The 20,658-nt window shown below is 33.3% G+C and overlaps 1 protein-coding gene across 4 annotated transcripts in view; it reads left to right on the plus strand.

Moving 5' to 3' along the window:
• ADK (adenosine kinase) overlaps positions 1–20,658 on the plus strand; it is a 533,995-nt gene that overhangs the window by 241,364 nt on the left and 271,973 nt on the right. For all 4 annotated transcript variants that reach the window (XM_070470873.1, XM_070470876.1, XM_070470874.1 and 1 more), the window contains exons 5-6: positions 10,496–10,668; positions 14,167–14,275. In XM_070470873.1, coding sequence (XP_070326974.1) covers positions 10,496–10,668; positions 14,167–14,275 — 282 coding nt within the window. The remainder of the gene's footprint in view (positions 1–10,495; positions 10,669–14,166; positions 14,276–20,658) is intronic.

Here is a 20,658-nt window from a genome sequence, read left to right on the forward strand (position 1 = left end):
AAAGTGTAGCAAGGTCTTTTTGTTAGGATTCTTCTCAGTGTCCCTTTGTCTTTGGAGATAAAGGTACTCTCTTCCTTCAGATACAGGGAGGGCACCTCACACATGAAGGTTTTATTACCTGTTTCAGGAGAGGAAAGGGATGGTAAGAGTGATCATTTTCCTGCTCTTGTCTTTTTTTTCAAATTCCTTTAGCCACTATGCCATAGTGGAGTAGTGTGTCTTAAACCCCCAAGTGTATTGGCTACGTGTATTTACAACATCATTTCACTTTGTAAGAGAATATAACAAGTTCAGGTAATGTATGGAAATGTTATGTTGAATTCTGTTTCTGAAAACTTTTTCTACAAGATTTTTTTTTTAATAAATCAAATTTCTCCTTGTAAGATATCTCTATTTTGACCTAAAAGTAAGACTTCATTGTGCATAGCAAGAAAATAAAAGAAAGGTAGGCCTAATTTTCAAAATCTTGGGAGAACATAGAAATAGAGTATAAATTATCTGTTTAGTAGAAATCTTATTTCCCAAAGACATCTTTTGAAACGCAGATTGAATAAAAACCTGAATCCTGTTATAGCACTGTATTCAGGTGCTGTGTTATCTTTTTATCATCTGATTTTGGAGACTTTTGGAAATAAATCTGGGCTACTTATTTTTGATAAGTGAAGAAATTGACTAACAATTTCAAATAATATAAGTTGCTTAAAAATGTTTTTGAAAATTTAGATGAATAGTTTGGGATCAGTGGTTTTCTTGGTTAATTTGTTGCAGTCCTATAGCCTTCTTACCTTTATGTTTGAGAAGAAAAAAGCATCTACCCTAGCTATAGCTGTGTTCTCCCTACACCATTCCTCTTCCCCCTCCTTCCTCTCTGGTGTGGGTGGTCTAATCCCTTTTAAGAATCTAATAAAACTTGTGAATCCTCTCTTCTGAAAAATGTATCAGAATTTCCTTATATTTCAGAGAGTTCATGGATTCCCTGCTTTCTCTCATGTGTACCTTGACCTGATTGGAGCCCATGGACCTCAGATAGGCTACAAATTTCATTAGAAAATAAAATTCAAACTCCTTTCTAGTAATCTCAGTATTTAACAATTTGCCCTAGAAATAATAGTGTTAATGATACCCATATAATAATTACAATAGTAGTGCTTAAAAGAATAGTTAAAATTTTATTATGTGCCAGTGTTATACTCCATCTTCTGTTAAACCTTTAACCCGGACTAATGGTTTATTATTAATGATATCTCCAAGTGGACTTACCCAGCTTACATTTATTGTGTGCTTTAGAAAATAGTATAAATAGTATATCTTTAGAATACAATTTTAAAGAGTAGATTATAAGCATTTTGATTCTAAGACCTTTTCTGATTTATCTTCATTCACTGCATTTACACAAAACTCCTTTTAGGAATACTGAATTTATTTTTAGTTATTTAATTTCAGTAGTCTCTTTTTTGCTTCTGAACCTGTTTGTCATTCTTCTTCTGCTGAAAATTAACTATCCCACCCAAGACCCACATGTCCCTATTTCCTACAGATTTCAGTTTTGACACAGTTTCTTGTATTACCTTTAGGGTATCTTCTTTAGCCACTCCCTAAAGTCTAATACACATGCTACTCCTATGTGCTGCAGTAATGTTCTCATTCTTTCTTGCTCACTCACACTCACACTTTATGTATATAAAAATGGATATGATCAGAAGAGTAGATTCCAGGCTGGTTAATATTCAGGGATCGGAAGAAGAAAACAAGCCTGCTAAAGAGAGAATTGTTTCTTTATCTATTATTTACTACAGTAATGTCCAGTAGATTTCAGTGATCAGAAATACTTCTCAAATGAGCTAAATGAAGTTACACTAAAATTTATTTTAATTATATCTCAGTGTACTGTTATCATCATCATTAGAACTCTTTAATAGATACTGCTTTAGGCACTTTACTTTCATTATCTTATTAAATTCTCATAATCTGCAAGAAATATAATTTTTCATAGAGTATATAATTTATCATCACGTGACTAAATGAACTTACGTATGTATGAGTCTAAAGTTTGCTTGTTTGTTTGATTTTTCTAGTAGGCCAAAGTTTCCCAAAATCTCTTCAGAGAAATAGATATTAACACCTATTTAACAACAAAAATAACTAAAAACATATTTGGGGGATAATAGTCGGATTATTGGGAATCAGTTTTTACTAATGGTTTGGATACCAGTAGGTGAAAATGAAGCAGCTTTGGCAGGACAGGAGAATAGTATTACTAGTCATTGAAGAAGAATGGATTCTTGATAATATTTATGAAAATTTTCTGTTTCACCCTGACTCACTTGGTAGCATAGCAGTCATCTCAGAGAATCAGTCCTTTAAGCTTTGTGGTATATGCAGTTTTCCTAACCAACTACCTCAATTTTGATTTCCTCATCACCCTTTGAAATCTGCTTTGTTGCTGTTATTTCCCAGTTTTGACGTTTAATTTCTAATAGTTGTGCTTTATGGTTTTCTTGAAATGCCTCATTGGGTTTTCTCTTAGAAAATTTTTTATCTTAGGCTTATCTTGCAAGTATTTTAGTACCTAGGTGTTGTTCTTTTTCATCATTCTTCATGGATTGAATTAAAGTAGCATTATTTTAGAAGTGACTGGTTCTTGAGCATCATTGTCATTTATATTGTCCTAAATATTACACTTAGGTGACAAAGAGAAAATTCATCTGAAAGGTGAAGTTAATAGAAATCTTTCCATGTGTTGTTTAAGTCTTTTGATGTGAAGCTTAATATGTCATTTATTCAGCTCCTATTTAAATCCAGTTGTAAATTTCCTCCTCCTGGTTTCTTACCTTATGAGATATCATCTCTTATCCTCTCATTTTTACTAAAAAACCCTCCTGTGCACCCTTTTACCTATAGAATGTTGCCTAAACTTCTTAAAGTGGCATTTAATGATCTTACCTAGCTATTGGCTCTCATCAGTCTCTTTCCTCACATATTTGTCGTTGTTCAGTTGCTCACTCATGTCCAACTCTTTGTGACTGACCCCATGAACTGCACCATGTCAGGCTTCCCTGTCCTTCACCATTTCCTGGAGCTTACTCAAATTCATGTCCCTTGAATCAGTGATGCCATCCAACCATCTCGTCCTCCGTCATCTCCTTCTCCTCCCGTCTTCAATCTTTCCTAGCATCAAGGTCTTTTCCAATGAGTCGGCTCTTCACATCAGGTAACCAAAGTAATGGAGCTTCAGCTTCAGCATCAGTCTTTCCAATGATATTCAGCATTGATTTCCTTTAGGATGGACGGGTTTGATCTTCTTGCTGTTCAAGGGACTATCAAGAGTCTTCTCCAACATCACAGTTCAAAATCACCAATTCTTTGGCACTCAGCCTTCTTTATGGTCCAACTCTCACATCCATAATTGACTACTGGAAAAACCATACTTTGACTAGACGGACCTTTGTTGCCAAAGTAATGTCTCTGCATTTTAATATGCTGTTAAGGTGTATCATAGCTTTTCTTCCAAGGAGCCAAGTGTCTTTTAATTTCATGATTGCAGTCACCATCTGCAGTGATTTTGGAGCCCAAGAAAATGTAGACTGTCACTGTTTCCATTGTTTCCCCATCTATCTGCCATGAAGTGATGGGACCAGAGGCCATAATCTTCGTTTTCTGAATGTTGAGTTTAAGCCAACTTTTTCACTCTCCTCTTTCACCTTCATCAAGAAGCTCTTTAGTTCCTCTTTGCTTTCTGCCATAAGGGTGGTGTCATCTCCATATCTGATATGCAGATGAGATAACCTCAGATATGCAGATAACACTATCCTCACACTAATGCTCTGTAATTATACTCCTAATCGACAAATGTTTATTTTCCTTTATTTCTCTTTCTCATTATTTTTATTAGCATCATTCTCATTTCTCAAACTGTGTGCCAAGGTCTCATCTATGTGGACACAGTTTGGTTCCACAGTATATTTTAAATTTTCTAGGGAAACAGTGATACCTATTAGACATAGTACAAACCACTTGCTACAGATATTTCCATTTTAAAATTGGATTGCAATCTTACTTTTGGTGGTATCATAATCTTTCTAAAATTGGGTTTCTGTGATTGAAAAAAATAAATAAGCACTGCTCAGACATCGTTGTGAGGCAACGATGAGGTGAGTGTGGTGGTGACCATTCTGATTCCAAGGTTTGAGAATTTTGTAGTGCTCAACAGGGACTAAATTGTTATGAAATAAAGACTATGTTGCTTAGAACTAACTACTTAATAAATAAAACTTCTTTTTCCTAACACAGTAAAGGAGGCATGTGCTCTATGCTTCTACTTTCTTTTCAGTTTACAGCTATTTTTGAAAATTATGCCTATCCTTCAGACTAGTTGATAATGTCACCCATCTCTGGAAGGCTCTTCTGATCCTCTCAGCTGCAGTCTCCCTCCTGTGTGTTTCCTGGTAACATGGTATCTTTACTATTGCTTTCAAAATTGTATTCAATTAATTCATGTATTTATTTAAAGTTAACAGTGATGATTTTCTGGTTCTCCTGTTAGGTGTAGTTACTTATAGTATAGTAAGAGCCGTTTCATATCATTTACAGAACTAAAGTGCATGTTTTGTTAGTCTATTTCTAATTCTTAAAGCATCCTTATAAGATCATGGATTATATTATCCACATTTTATATTTGAAGACATTGGAATTTAAATCACTGTTAATTTCTGTCACACTGCCTACCTTTTAACCTTTGACTGTTCTAGTTACTTCTCCTCCTATTGACAGAACTGGCTTTTTGATATATCCTTAAAACTTCTATTGAGTTTGTGTGTTTTGGTTTTTATTTATTTATTTATTCATGGCTGTGCTGGGTCTTCATTGCGGCCCACAAGCTTTCTCTAATTGCAGAGTGGGGGTGCTCTTTCATTACAGTGTGTGGGCTTCTCATTGCTGTGTCTTCTCTTGTTGCGATGTGTGGACTTTAGGGCAAGCAGGCTTCAGTACTTGTGGCATGCAGGCTCATTAGTTGCTGCACATGGGTTTAGTTGCCCCACAACATGTGAAATCTTTCAGGACCAGGGATTGAACCCTTGTCCCTTGCATTGGCAGGGAGATTCTTAACCATTGGACCCCCAGGGAGGTCCTCATATTGAGATTTTGATTAGGATTTGCAATGGCTCTCTGAATTAATTAATGGAGAATTGTGTTTTTAACAAGTATTGAGTTTTGGGGAATTCCCTGGCAGTCCAGTGGTAGGACTTGACGCCTTCACTGCTGAGTGACCAGATTCAGTCTATGGTCAGGGAACTAAGACCCCACAAACCACACAGCATGGCCAAAAATGTATGTGTGTGTGTGTGTACATATTTTTTCCTAATCTGTACACATAATATATAGCTCTTTATTTATGTAGATATTTTTCCCTCTTAGCTAACATATATAGTGTTCTCTGTACAGATTTTGCACATTTTCTTAAATTTATCCCAGTATGTTTCATTTTTTGATGTTATTGTAGATGACATTGTTTTCTTAATTTGAAATTTCAGCTGTTCCTTGGTAGTATGCAGAATCACATTAGATTTTTTTTTTTTTAAATAATGATCTTGACTCCTGAGTCAGGCTTCTCCAAGCCAGGCTTCAACAGTATGTGAATTGTGAACTTCCAGATATTCAAGCTGGATTTAGAAACAGCAGAGGAGCCAGAGATCAAATTGCCAACATCCGCTGGATCATCGAAAAAGTAAGAGAGTTCCAGAAAGACATCTACCTCTTCTTTATTGACTACACCAAAGCCTTTGATTGTGTGGATCACAATAAACTGTGGAAAATTCTTCAAGAGATGGGAATACCAGACCACCTTACCTGCCTCCTGAGAAATCTGTATGTAGGCCAAGAAGCAACAGTTGGAACTGGACATGGAACAACAAAGTGGTTCCAAATCGGGAAAGGAGTATGTCAAGACTGTATATTGTCACCCTGCTTACTTAACTTATATGTAGAGTACTTCATGAGAAGTGCCAGGCTGGATGAAACACAAGTTGGAGTCAAAATTGCTGGGAGAAATATCAATAACCTCAAATACGCAGGTGACACCTCCCTTATGGCAGAAAGCGAAGAAGAACTAAAAAGCCTTTTGATGGAAGTGAAAGAGGAGAGTGAAAAAGTTGGCTTAAAACTCAACATTGAAAAAATGAAGATCATGGCATCAAGTGCTGTCACTTCATAGCAAATAGATGGGGGAACTGGAAGCAGTGTCAGACTTTATTTCCTTGGACTCCAAAGTCACTGCAGATAGTGACTGCAGCCATGAAATTAAGAGATGCTTGCTCCTTGGAAGGAAAGCTATGACCAATCTAGACAGCATATTAAAAAACAGAGATGTTACTTTGCCAACAAAGGTCCATCTAGTCAAAGCTGTGGTTTTTCCAGTAGTCATGTGTGGGTGTCGGAGTTGGACTATAAAGAAAACTGAGCATTGAAGAACTGATGCTTTTGAACTGTGGTGTTGCAGAAGACTCTTGAGAGTCCCTTGGACTGCAAGGAGATCCAACCAGTCCATCCTAAAGGAAATCAATGCTGAATATCATTGAAAGGACTGATGCTGAAGCTGAAACTTCAGTACTTTGGCTACCTGATGCAAAGAACTGACTCATTTGAAAAGACCCTGATGCTGGGAAAGATTGAAGGCAGGAGGAGAAGGGGATGACAGAGGATGAAATGGTTGGACTGCATCACCAACTCAATGGAGATGAATTTGAGTAAGCTCCGGGAGTTGGTAATGGATAGGGAAGCCTGGCATGCTGCAGTCCATGGGGTCGCAAGGAGTCGTACACGACTGAGTGACTGAACTGAACTGAACTGACTCCTGAGACCTTGATAAAGTCACTTTTTAATCCTAAAGCATTTATATGAGATTCCTTGTGATCTCAGATATTCCTTAAACATGCATAGATTTGTCCCCAGCCAAAGCCTCAGTAGTTATTCTACATGGATTTCAGCTCATTCCTCTTTGAAACTCTTTTGCAAAATTTCTATTCTCTTGACTCTCCTTCAGCACTTAGCTCTGTCCGCTCATTTCAGTGAGAATGCCAGGTTGTGTTTGTCTTCTTTCTCCCTCCTCCATAGTCTGTAAATTGCTTACTGGCAGAGAGGCTACATGATGTCAGGGCTTACCTTGTGTCTTTTATATCAAAGATTACAGTCTAGCTCTTCCTGTTGGCCAGTGTTTGAAAATTCTATAGTTTCTCCCTTTTGGTTTTCTTTTTAGTTATTTATAGCACAAGGTAATTCTGAACCCTGCTTCTCCCTCAGAGCTAGATTGGAAGTTAAATATGTGTTTAATGATGTACTACACTTACAGGAACAAAAATTGGGGCAGTTTATTCTGCCTTTAAAAAAGCAGTAATGTAAAGCAAGTTATGACTGAAGGTTGAATCTCCTCTAGAAACTCTGAGAATGTAATGATTTTGACTTTGTTTTAGAGAGTGTTATTTTCATCATTTTATTCTCTAGTACACATGTATTGAATGTTTAAGAATTTTAATCTTTTCCAACTTCCTTGATTATAACATCTTGACTTATTCATCTAGATGGTTTACTAAATACTTTGAAGCAGTGAATATGGCTTCTGTTTCTTTTATGTGTCTACTTTGGCTTACTAAACTCTCATTTTAGATTGGCTAACTTTTAAATGGAAATAACTGATCCAAGAGTAAAGTTCTTTTCTTTGTCAGTATGCTGTTATCAGATATTGCCAGAATGTTAGCCAGTTTCCTATGGTGAAATATTCAATAGTGGAATCATAATATAACCTGCTGAATAGTTCTATTATTTGTCCATTCTTTTTGTTTTGAAAGTTCAATAATATTGATTTGTAATGGAAACATTTCAATTTATTTAAATTGTGATTAGGGAAGAATTATAAATCAGATTTAACCTTCATAGTGAGTTGATAACAGCCCTTTTTTTCAGACTACAGTTTTTAACATATGAAATTTGATTATAATTAGGCTGAATTACATTGCAATTACTATCATTGATGTTTTCATGACATTTTAAGTTATTTAAATGATCATAGTAAAATTTGCTATTGACTTTCCCTTTTTTTATCTCACTACCTAAAGCAGACATGGTTGATCATTCAATCATGCTTCTACATGAGTGAAAGTAAATAATAAAAAAAACCCAGATATTTTCTGTTGTTAAATTTATAATTTACCTAAGAGTGGTTTAAAGGATTTAAAATCTATTAGGTATGGCTATTGATGCATTTTAAGATATTAAAATGCTCCATGAGGTTGACTTATTTTAATAAATTGATATCATCAAAGTTTGAATAAGTTAATTTTAAATTATTATTTTTAAATTCAACAACTGATTTAGTCATATCTTTGTCCCTTCCTTTAAGTTTGAAAATTTTCTAACTTACAGAAAAATATTTGTTATTGTTGAGTCACTAAGTCATATTCAGCTCTTTTCGACCTCATGACTGTTTCATTCCAAGCTCCCCCGTCCTTCACTATCTCCCAGAGTTTTCGCAAATTCATGTCCATTGAGTCAGTGATGGCTATCTAACCATCTCATCCTCTGCTGCACCCTTCTCCTTTTGCCTTCACTCTTTCCCAGCATCAGGTCTTTTCCGGTGAGTCAGCTCTTCCCATCAGGTGGCCAAAGTATCAACCTTCAGTTTCAGCATCAGTCTTTCCAATGAATATTCAGCATTGATTTCCTTTAGGATTGACTGGTTTGATCTTCTTGGAATCCATGGGCCTCTCAAGAATCTTTTCTAGCACCGCAGTTTGAAAGCATCAATTTTTTGTCACACAGCCTTTTTCATGGTCCAGCTCTCACATCCCTACATGACTCCTCAAAAAACCATACCTTTGACTGCTGGGACCTTTGTTAACAAAGTGATGTCTCTGTTTTTTAATATGCTGTCATGATTTTTCACAGAAAAGTATAAAGTGAAGTAAAAGGAACTTCTCTGTACCTATCATATAGATATACCAATTTTTAGCATTTTAGCTTTCACTTTCTCTTTCTTTATGTAAATATATTATATGTTTTCTGAACCATTTTGTATTCTCTACTTGAGAAATTTATGCAATATTGTTTTCTGATATATTATACATATTCCAATTTCAGTGATAATTGTAATAATTTAATAGCTGTTTGATTTTATCCTCAATCCAACATCCAGTAAGGATTATACATTGCATTTAAATATTTGTTGTATTTCAAATAGTTTTGCTTGTATTTTTTTTAATTTTTATATTTCATTGATTGGATTTATTATATTTTATTAACCCAGCCTTCTGTGGAAGGACATTTTTTTCCCAATAATTTTTCATAACAAATAATGTCTCAAAGAATACTTAGGCCTACGTTGTTTTGTATTTGTGGACATGTATCTTCAGGGTAAATCCCTAGATGTAGAATTAGACTGCTAAATCATTAGACATTTACTGTATATTTATCTTACAGATTTATTTTCATTATCTTTTTTTACTTTCCTCATCCTTTGAAAACTAAATATATTGATACATGCATTTCTTTTCTTCTCAAATATTTGGGAATATGGTATGATTTTGACATCTTGACTTTGTATATTGAATAGTTTGCTAAAAAGTCATAGAAACAATAAATGTTTACAGTAACAAAATGACTGTTGTAACTAATACAAGTGTTAAAAACCTCAGGAGTTTGAGCCTAATTAGAAAAGATAACCAGTCAAGAGAAATTATGCCTTTTAAAACACATTGTCTTTATAGCAAATAAAATAAAGTTTATGAGACTAGTGAATTAGAATTTTTAATACTCTTTAGTTCTGAATAAGTAAGTTGTCTTTAAAGCAGCTTACTTGATCTGAACATAGTTTAGCATATATATATTTGTGTATATATATGTATACATACACATATATAAATTATATATATAATAGAGGCAATCACAGCTATATACGTCATTTATTATGTGCTGTGTACCTTGTCCAGCAATACATATACATTAAATTATTTAGTTTAATCCCCAGCAACCTTATGAGATATAATTATTTGCCATTTTATAGATGAGGACAGAGGGGCATGGAAATATTAAGTGACATACTCTTACTTATTCAGCTAATTAGTGGCAAAGGCAAGATTTGAACCCACACGGTATTCATTATAGATTCTGGACTTTTAATGACAATGCTTCACTACTTCTATTGGAGTTGGTATTATTTTTCTGTATTAAAACTAATTAGTGACCTAAGGTTCTATATGACTTTGATTCTGCATTCTTAATCAATTGCTCTGCTCTCTTTCTTTCCTTGAAAGAAGTATATTAATATTTTCTCTAGTTGTTATATCAAAGTTGTTATCATAAGTGGTGATACAGGAATAGAATTCTATTCATAATAGCAACAGCTGCTCACAAAGAAACCCTTTTATGCCACCATCCATTGCAGAAGACTGAACTATGTGTTCCATTTTTCTGATCCGTTAAAATTATTTATGTTCCCATTTTTCAGTGGATGATTCAGCAGCCGCACAAAGCAGCAACATTTTTTGGATGCATTGGGATAGATAAATTTGGGGAGATCCTGAAGAAAAAAGCTGCTGAAGCCCATGTGGATGCTCATTACTATGAACAGAATGAGCAGCCAACAGGAACTTGTGCTGCATGCATCACTGGTGGCAACAGGTCAGTGTTCTCTGAAGGCACGCTCTGTACTAATTGACTGTTTAACTGCTTGTAAAATCTGAATTCAAATCTGAATTTGGAATTTAGACTTCATGTTTATAATTGGTTTTAATATTTAATAAACCCTTCTTCCTTATATCACTTTTCCTTAAGTTTTTTTTTTTCCCTTTCTTGAACCTGCTATTGTCTCCATGAAGCATAATGAAATGAAAATTTGGAGATCATGTGTACTTGCCTATGCTTTTTATGTGTATGTATGTTAGTTGCTCAGTTGTGTCCAACTCTTTGAGACCCCATGGACTATAGCCCACGAGGCTCCTCTGTCCATGAAATTCTCCAGGCAAGAATAGTAGAGTGGGTTGCCATTCCCTTCTCCAGGGAATCTACCTGACTCAGGAATTTAACCCGGGTCTCCTGCATTGCAGGCAAGGTTCTTTACCAGCTGAGCCACCAGAGAATTAGAGTTAAGAATGGAGCACATTTTGTTCAGTGTTTTAGAGCTAGGCTCTTGCCAAACTGACATGAAGAAGAATGTCCTTTTCAACATAGCCTGAAATTGAGATGTTAAAATAAATATTTTAACATATATTTGTTAATGCACATATATATTTTATATATATTTTAATGTATATAAAATATATTCTATGTATTTTATCACATATAAAATATTACATTATATCCAGTCTCTTATGGATTACATCATCTAAGGCAGTTCTGGCAAATAGTTATCTGTTCATACTAAACAACTTCAGTCATGGGTAGTGTACTACTCAAGAAACAAGCCATTACATTTCTAAACAGCTTTGCTTATCAGAAGATTTTTCTTTCTGTGAATTTGAACACTGTCACAGCCTGCCATGCATTGCTTTTTTCTGTGCCTTTTGCAGTTATATGGGGGTATATCTTCAATACATTCATGCTTTGCTAACATCAACATTACCATGTTGCTTATCAGCACGAGCCTTTTCTCTCCATTGAAAAGGAAAAAAATGATTTTTTTTGTTATTGTTAGAATGTGCAAAGATGATCTCTTTTAACATAACAGTTCACTCGATACTTTACATACCTTATAGCTAGAAATGCTGTATGTCCTCCCCCGTTTCCTATCTCCCTTTTTCTTCTTTCTTGCCTCTTGTCTTCTTTTCCTTATTTCCTACCTTATCTCTCCTCCCCTTGCTCCATTCATTCTTTTTACCTCATTTATTTTTGCAAACTTTTGACTTCGCAAATATGTATTAAAAACTTGACGATATTCTAGACAGTAGTCATGAAATAGCTAAAATAAAACTTTCAGAAATAGTTATGGTACCAAAGCCATAAAATAAAGTTACAGGAAAGTAGTAAAGTTCTCCTACACACAAAAAATAGTATTTGTAATAAATAAAACCATCAATTGTTCAGATATTGAGATATACTTAATTAGACCTTTCCTCTTTTCAGTTTTTCTAAAATCACCTGTAGTAGGCAGGTGCAGAGATTTCCTGTTAGTAAGAAATGGTTCAACTTCTGCCTTTTTTACCACTCAAGCAACAGTAAAATTGCTAAATTGTTTTTATATGTTGTTATTTTAAAGAGCATTTGTGATAATACTAGGTTTTCCAGATGTCAGCAGCTTAATTTATGTACTCATATGAATTGCATTACCAGTATTATTTAGGTAATATTGGAAGTCAGAAACTGAGGGAAACCTTTGCTATCTAACTCATTTTCTAAATTGTAGAACTTAATAAATTTGGATATACTTTTAAATAGAGCTAGAAATCTTACTTCTACTGTCCCAAACTCAGATTAAGGCAATATTTTTCTTAACCAGGTTCTTTTTCTCCAAACTCTGAACCAGGTACACTTGGATAGTAAGAATACCTATATTTTCTTTTGGAGGAACTGTTTAGTTTTCTATCGAAGAGTAGTTTTATTATTGGAATAGAATTTAGTAGCTCATACTAAAAGTATTTGGTATTATTTAGTAACAATTTTATGCCAAAATTTTGCAGAAGTCATGATTACTAAAATGTATTTTATAGATTGAGTGGTAATTCTTAATTTGTAATATGGTTTTTTTTTTTTGTAATATGGTTATTTTATATATGCATGTATTGATGCATATCATGCTTATTTTCATTAATCCAATTAAACATAAACAGAATGTATCTTCAGTTAGTCATTCAATTGGCATATGGGTGAGTAGAAATAAGTTTTTGAAGATAATTTATTTATTTTTTCAAGAGAGAATCTAACCATGTTATCAAAATCTTAAGTGATGATATATTTGTGGGTTTCTTTTTTTTTTTCAATCACAACTGTTACCAGAAAAAGTTGTAAAAATTGGCAAGTTGTTTTTTCTTATTTCTGGATCAGTAGGAAAAGGAAAAGTATTTTTGTCTGTAATGTAAACAATTATTGTGTTAAATTTAATTGCTGGACAATAATAAAAAGTTGTATGTGATACTTGGCAGCAAGATTTTAAGTGTAGTATTGTGGTTAGATTTTTCAGCTGCAAAACTGGACCAGCACAGGGAGTTTTCAACTATAAAAAGTTATAATTTTAATCTATTATAGTGCATAAAATGTAATGAATTGCAAATTAATTTCTCATAGTAAATATGGTCTACATATATATGTGAGTTTTACAAAATTAATCTCATTTTTGGCTTTTAAAGCATTAAATATCAATGGATATTCTGTTGATACTTGAAAACTGAATATTTTAGTTGATATATATTTTTTCTGATAACTAAATAGTAGCTATTTCTTACCTGCATTTTGAACTATTAAAATATAGAAAGTAGATAATTTTATCATTTTAGTAGCAAAAGGAAGCTTAAATGCTAGTTTCTCAAAATACCAGATGATATTTAGATTAATGTCTGAGTTTTTATCAAGGTAACCAAGATGTCTTACAAAATTTTTAAAACAAAATTAACATTAGTAAAATCAATATACAGCAGTTTGAAGAATTAAGAATTAAAATGAAAGTCATACTGAGTGAAGTATTTCAGACAGAGAAGGAGAAATATCATATGACATCCCTTATAATGTGTAATCTAAAAAGAAATGATACAAATGAATTTACTTACAAAACAGAAAGAGACTCACAGACTTACAAAATGAACTCATGGTTGTTGGGGGTTCTGTGGGTTAGTCCAGGAATAGTTAAGGACTTTGGAAAGGTCATGTATATACTGCTATATTTAAAATGGGTAATTAACACAAACCTATTATATAGCACATGAAACTCTGCTGAATGTTATGTGTCAGGCTGGATAGGAGGGGGTTTTGGAGGAGAATGGATACATGTATATGTTTGGCAGAGTCCTTTCTCTGTTCACCTGAAACTGTCCCAACATTGTTAATTGGCTATACTTCAATACAAAATGTTTTTGGTGTTAAAAAAAATTAGAAAAGAAGAATTAAAATGAAAACAAATAGTTAACTGTATAATTACAGGACAGGTGTGACTGTAAGTAAAAGCCTACTTACTTTTTGTTGTTATTTTAGATCCCTTGTAGCTAATCTTGCTGCTGCCAATTGTTATAAAAAGGAAAAACATCTTGACATGGAGAAAAACTGGATATTGGTAGACAAAGCAAGAGTTTATTATATAGCAGTAAGTATTTGACCAATTTAAATTTCTCTTACGTTTTTTACTATAAATTATAGTTGTTTGTTGATGTACATTTAAAAATAATTGTCTCATCCTGCAAATTATATACCCATCTCAAAGCATATTTTGGGTTCACTATTGCAAGTAAAGAACAGAAATATCATTCTGTGGTAATATAATTTGAATTATTTACCTTTAAATATACCTCCTTTTGGATACATTATATATAGGTGTTTTTAACCAAGTGTCAAATTCTGTATTAAATTTTAAGGTCTTTTGAAGTAATTCTGGAAATTAGCCAGTCATATTTATAGGCTACTTATGAATGATGCATACATTGTGTGGGAAAATATTAGTAATATAAATGTTCACTGCAAACAGTTTGAGCTTATTTGCCTAAAAAAATCTTAATTACTATTTATTCCATAGTAATTACCATGACACCTTTTAATTTAATATTTCAGAAGCATTGATCATGACAAATCTGTTAAATATCAGAATAAGGGCAGCATGTAATTTCAATTATTAAGTCTTCTGAAATAAAAATAATTGGTTAAGAATTCATTTCTAAAATAAGACTGTAATAAAAATTCTCCTGAGTTAATCACCCTATGACAATCTTATTTTTATTTAATATGAATTAAATGTGACTGATGAAAAATAAGTAGATACCTCTGAAAAATTATAAGCACTTCATATGCATATATGGTTTTGATATAACAGCTGCTGCCATTTACTACCTGAGCTGTGAAACAGCTGGTAAGATGTGTAAAAATTTGATTATCCAGTCAGGACATGTTTATTGAAAATATAATTATTTCTTTCAGTCTAGTGTTAATGTCTCCTACAGCATGTTTATTTGCTCTGCTATAGGCTTTACAAGGTTGGTATTGATTCTTCTGTATAGCAAATCCTGTCCCCTTTATAGCTGTCAAGTAAATGCTTACATTGAGAGGATTATATAGAGGAAAGTCACATTATGTCTTCTGCTAGTATGTAAGAAAAAATCTCAAAATTTAAAATATTTTATGGGTTATCTTCTGTTTTGTTTTATTTCTCAAAATTGTCTCATTTTTTCATTAATGTCTTGGTAGCAAGTGTTTATAGTGTAGCTCTAAGGGGGTCTGTGCATTATCTTAAACCATCTTATATTTGAAGGTCAAAGAGCACATGGTTTAAAGTTTGTTGTTATTTATGCTATATTTACTGACTGAAATTTGACAACATATACTGATACAAAAATATTTTTTCCCTGACAGTTAATAATTCTTGGTATATCAATATATTAATTGGACCTCAAGTTATGAGCTAACTTGGAAACAACTCATAATTTTAATGATTATGCACATACAACACATCTAGCCAATTTTGCATGAATGAAATTTTTGTAGCAGTATAGACCCATTTGCAACCAACAAATAATTGTAGCAATTATACACTGTAACACATCTAGCCAACTCTGGGTAGATGGAATTTTTACAGTAGTGTTAACTAGTTATTTGAGTACAGTTTTTTATAAGGTGTAGAGTGATCAGTTTTGGTCAAATTAATAAAATTGAATTACTTTTGAAACTTGTGTGGTGTATTTAGCCAGAAACAAGTATCAAAACAGATTGCAGTTGATTCATCTGTTTGTAGCTGTTATTGCTTAGTTTCTGTTTCAGCAATGTCATAAAAGAATGCTCTTTCACACTGCCAGGTAAATTTATAGTTTGTTCAGAGTTGACTATTTAAATAGTTCTGGAAATAGTAGATTCATACAGGATACTTGGAATGCTATTTATTCTTGGTGAACATTCAACAAATATTTATTCTGCTTAAAAACTAAGAACATAATTATTATTCATTAAAATCTGTGATATTTCTTCAGAAATGTAATGTTATTTTTACAGACTTTCAACTGTTCTTTTAAATATTTAACTCCCTTTGTGTTCAGAGCATCCAATCTAGTCTTAGTGAGAAAACTGCAAATTTAGGTTGAGTTGATAGATACATCTGTACTTATTTCAATAAATCAGATGGGCTTTCTAACACTTTCAGGTTCTGTAGGGGTTTATAGTCATCTCACATCATCATCGTAAACTTTGGAGGTTCAGCAAGTTGAAATTGTGGGAGCTCTTTTAAATATAAAAGGTTCTTGATCTGAAGAAGTGGTTCAGTATATCTAGCATATTTCCATAAGTAAAATGTCTGTCTACGTTACACAAAATAATCTAAATCTACATAATCGACTTTTTCTCACTCTTCCATGAATTATTAATGGTCAAAAGCATTAACAAAATTTAAAACTTTTCATCCTTTTCTCTGTCACATAATGCATTGAATCTACAATTGAAAGCAAAAACTTGTCTTATAAAAAATTGAAGTAGAATATGCATACACCAGCATTCTCTTTTGGTGTAAAGTGTCCCAGTTATGGCATATAAACTCAATTTTTCCATGTTTAAACCAAATTCTTAGTAGATATTTAGGGATTCTTGGTTATATTAGTAGCTAACTGATTTTTGAAAACATAAACCTTAGTTACTCTTTACCTTAGAATCAGATTGACATGTCTGTTTATTGAAAGAAATATTGTTACAATTGCCCTCTAAGACTGTGATATTTAAGAAAGGTTTATGAAAAAGATGAGATTGGAGCCATTAATTTTGTAAACCATGTGTTTTCTTTTCAAGCAATATTAATGTGCTATGAAAAGTCAGCAAATTAGTGCTGTATTCATCTTCCCTCTTGGCTTTTTATAATTATTTTTATTTTATATTTTCAGTGTTTAAAAATTTGCATTTTGTTCTATAATCATAATTGTTACAGACTTCTATGTTTAAATGATCTAAGTGCTTACCATCCACTTCTTTACCGCATTTACTCCATTCCTTTATTGCTTACTTGGTCCCTCAATTGGCTGCATTCATTAAACATTTCCCAACCAATGAAAGACTAAGAACTCTCTTCTTGAGCTTATTTTCATGTTGTTTTTATATGTGAATGACACCTTGTTTGGTGTAATATTTTATGAAACAAAGTGCCTTGTGGACATTGCTTCATTGTCCCTTAGCATTTCTTATGGGAAATGTAACGTTAGGTTGGTTTTTATTTCTGTTCTTTACTATTTAACTTTCTTTTTTCTGTTTACTTTGTATTTCATTTGCCACTCATTTATTCCTCTTCCTTCATTCTGTTCCACCCCCCTTCCACATTTGGAAGAATAATTTATTGATTTGAGACTTTTCTAATATAGACATTTAGTGCTGTAAAATTCTCTCAAAGCATTCATTTGACTGTCTCTCACAAATTTTGATATATCATGTTTTCATTTTCATTTAGCTTGTAATACTTTCTACTTTCTCTTTGGCTTTCGTATATGACTCATGGATTATTTAGAAATGTGTTGTTTTTTCCTAAATATAGAGATTTTCCAAGGATCTTCCTTCTACTACCGTTATGAATTTGTGTATTCCTCTTTGCAATTTTGACTTCTCTTCATATATTTTGAAACTCTGTTATTAGGGGCATAAATTTATGTGGTTGATTATTTGACTCATTTATCATTTTGAAATATTTATCCATCAAAATATAGTTTGTCCTCAATTCTACTCTGTCTGATAATAATATAACCAATATAACTTTCTTTTGACTGTTGATAGTATGGTATATCTTTTCCCACTCTTTTACTTGTAACCTATTTGTCTCTTTATTTTTAAAGTGGATCTCTTGTAGGCAACATGCTATTGAGTCTTATTTTTTGTTCATCCTAACAAGATCTACTTTTTGATTGGAATGTTTATACCATTCCCATTTAATATAATTATTGATATGGTTAGATTTGAGTTTTTCATCTTGGTATTTGTCCCATCTGTCCTTTAATGTCTGTTTTCTCTTCTCTCTTTTTGGGTTAATCCAGTATTTTTATCTCCATTGTTGGTTTAATATCTCTAACTTTCTGTTGTTATTTTAGCAATTGTTTCAGATGTTATATATATTTAAAACATTGTAATCTGCCTTCAAATAATGCTGTATGCTATCACACATGGTATAAGAACCTAGCAGTAGTACACTTGAGTTTCATTCTTCCTAGTCTTTATGCTATCACTGTAACACATTTTATTTTATAATTTTGTGTTTATTTTTTAAAACAGCTTTATTAATACATTATTCACTTACCATACACAGCCATATTATACTTTTACATGTGATAAACACTCTATAACATTTTTGTTGAAATCATCAAATATCTTTTAAAGAGATTTAAATAATAAATGTATATATGTTCATTTAACTTTACCATTCTAGATGGTAATGGTTCATTACCATTTCAAGAGCTCTTCATTTCTTTTGCTTTAAATCAGATTTCCACTTGGTATGCTTTTCCTTCTGTCTGAGAACTATTTTTTTAGCATTCCATGTGTTTTGGTCTGTTGATGATGAACTCTTTCCATTTTTTTATGCTTGAAAAGTCTTTATTTCACCTTCATTTTAAAAGAAAATTTTGCCAGGTGTGCAATTCTAGGTTGACAGGTTGTTGTCTTTTAGTACTCTGAAAATTTTGCTCTACTGTCTTGTCACTTGGCTATTTTGATGTGAAATCTGATATCCTAAATTTTGATTCTCTGGGTGTCACATGACACACACCCCGATTCAGTCTCCTCTTAGAGATTTCCTGTTTATTGCTGATTTTGGTCAATTGATTATTGTGCTTCAGTTTTTAGTTTTAGTTTTCTTTTCATGTTTATTGTGCTTGGGGTTTAACTTCTTAGAGCTGTGGATTTATGGTTTTTATTATGTTTGAAATGTTTTGAGCCATTATTTCTTTAAATATGTTCTTTGCCTCAACATCCATCACCTCCTATTGGGTCTCGGACTGCTTCTGTATTAGGTCACTTGAAGTTTCTTATTGTGATGGCTAAAGATTGCTACTAGTAGGTACAGGACAGTAATGTTGCTAAACATCCTACAGTACATGGGACAGTACCACACAACAAAGGATTATCCAGTTGTAAGCATCAATACAGCCAAGGTTTAAGAAACCCTATTCTAAGGCTAAATAATCCCTATGACTGAGGCAAGATTTATCTATACTTAATGCAGTGCCCTGTTAAAGAGAGTTTTTTGCTCTAGATGATGGAAATAAGTACCATTTTCAGAGATCTGTGTGCCTAAAGCTATTGTATAATCCTTTTCCCTGTAATACTTTTAGATCATTCTTTCTTGGGCTCTGTTCTGGAAATGTTCAAAAGCAAAGCCTCTGCACATTTCTGGGATTCTCTTTAAAGCTTTTTCTTCTTGGATATCTGGCCTCTGATGTCTACCAGCTCTGGTCGTCCTTGATTGTCAGCTCTATCTTCTCAATTTTAATGGACTGGGAACTCTCTCAAAGCAGTAAGCTAATTCAGTTTTATTGAATTCTGTTTAAGAGAAGCTAAAGGCAAAGGAGAAAGGGAAAGATAACCCATTTGAAAGCAGAGTTCTAAAGAATAGCAAGGAAAGATAAGAATGCCTTCCTCAGTGATCAATGCAATGAAATAGAGGGAAACAATAGAATGGGAAAGAATAAAGTTAGAGATACCAAGGGAACATTCCATGCAAAGATGGGCTCAATAAAGGACAGAAATGGTATTGGCCTAACAGAAGCAGATGGTATTAAGAAAAGGTGGTAAGAATACACAGAAGAACCATACAAAAAAGATCTTAATGACCCAGATAACCACGACAGTGTGATCACTCAACTAGAGCCAGACATCCTAGAATGCAAAGTCAAGTCGGCCTTAGGGAGCATCACTACGAATAAAGCTAGTGGAGGTGATGAAATAGCTCAACTGGAATTCTAAATCCTAAAGGATGATGCTGTGAAAGTGCTACACTCAATATACCAGCAAATCTGGAAAACTCAGCAGTGACCACAGAACTGGAAAAGGTCAGTCTTCATTCCAATCCCAAAGAAAGGCAATGCCAAAGAATGTCCAAACTACCGCACAATGGCACTCATCTCACATGATAGCAAAGTAATGCTCAAAATTCTCCAAGCTGGGCTTCAACAGTACGTGAACCGTGAAATTCCAGATGTGCAAGCTGGTTTTAGAAAAGGCAGAGGAACCAGAGATCAAATTGTCAACATCTTCTGGATCATCAAAAAAGCAAGAGAGTTTCAGAAAAACATGTTCTTCTGCTTCATTGACTATGCCAAAACCTTTGACTGTGTGGATCACAACAAACTGTGGAAAATTTTTAAAGAGATGGGAATGCCAGACCACCTGACCTGCCTCCTGAGAAATCTGTATGCAGGTCAAGAAGCAACAATGAGAACTGGACATTGAACAACAGAGTGGTTCCAGATCGGAAAAGAAGTACGTCAGGGTTGTATATTGTCACCCTGCTTATTTAACTTATAT

The sequence above is a fragment of the Odocoileus virginianus genome, chromosome 7 (genome assembly GCF_023699985.2).
Source record: "Odocoileus virginianus isolate 20LAN1187 ecotype Illinois chromosome 7, Ovbor_1.2, whole genome shotgun sequence".
NCBI lineage: Eukaryota > Metazoa > Chordata > Mammalia > Artiodactyla > Cervidae > Odocoileus > Odocoileus virginianus.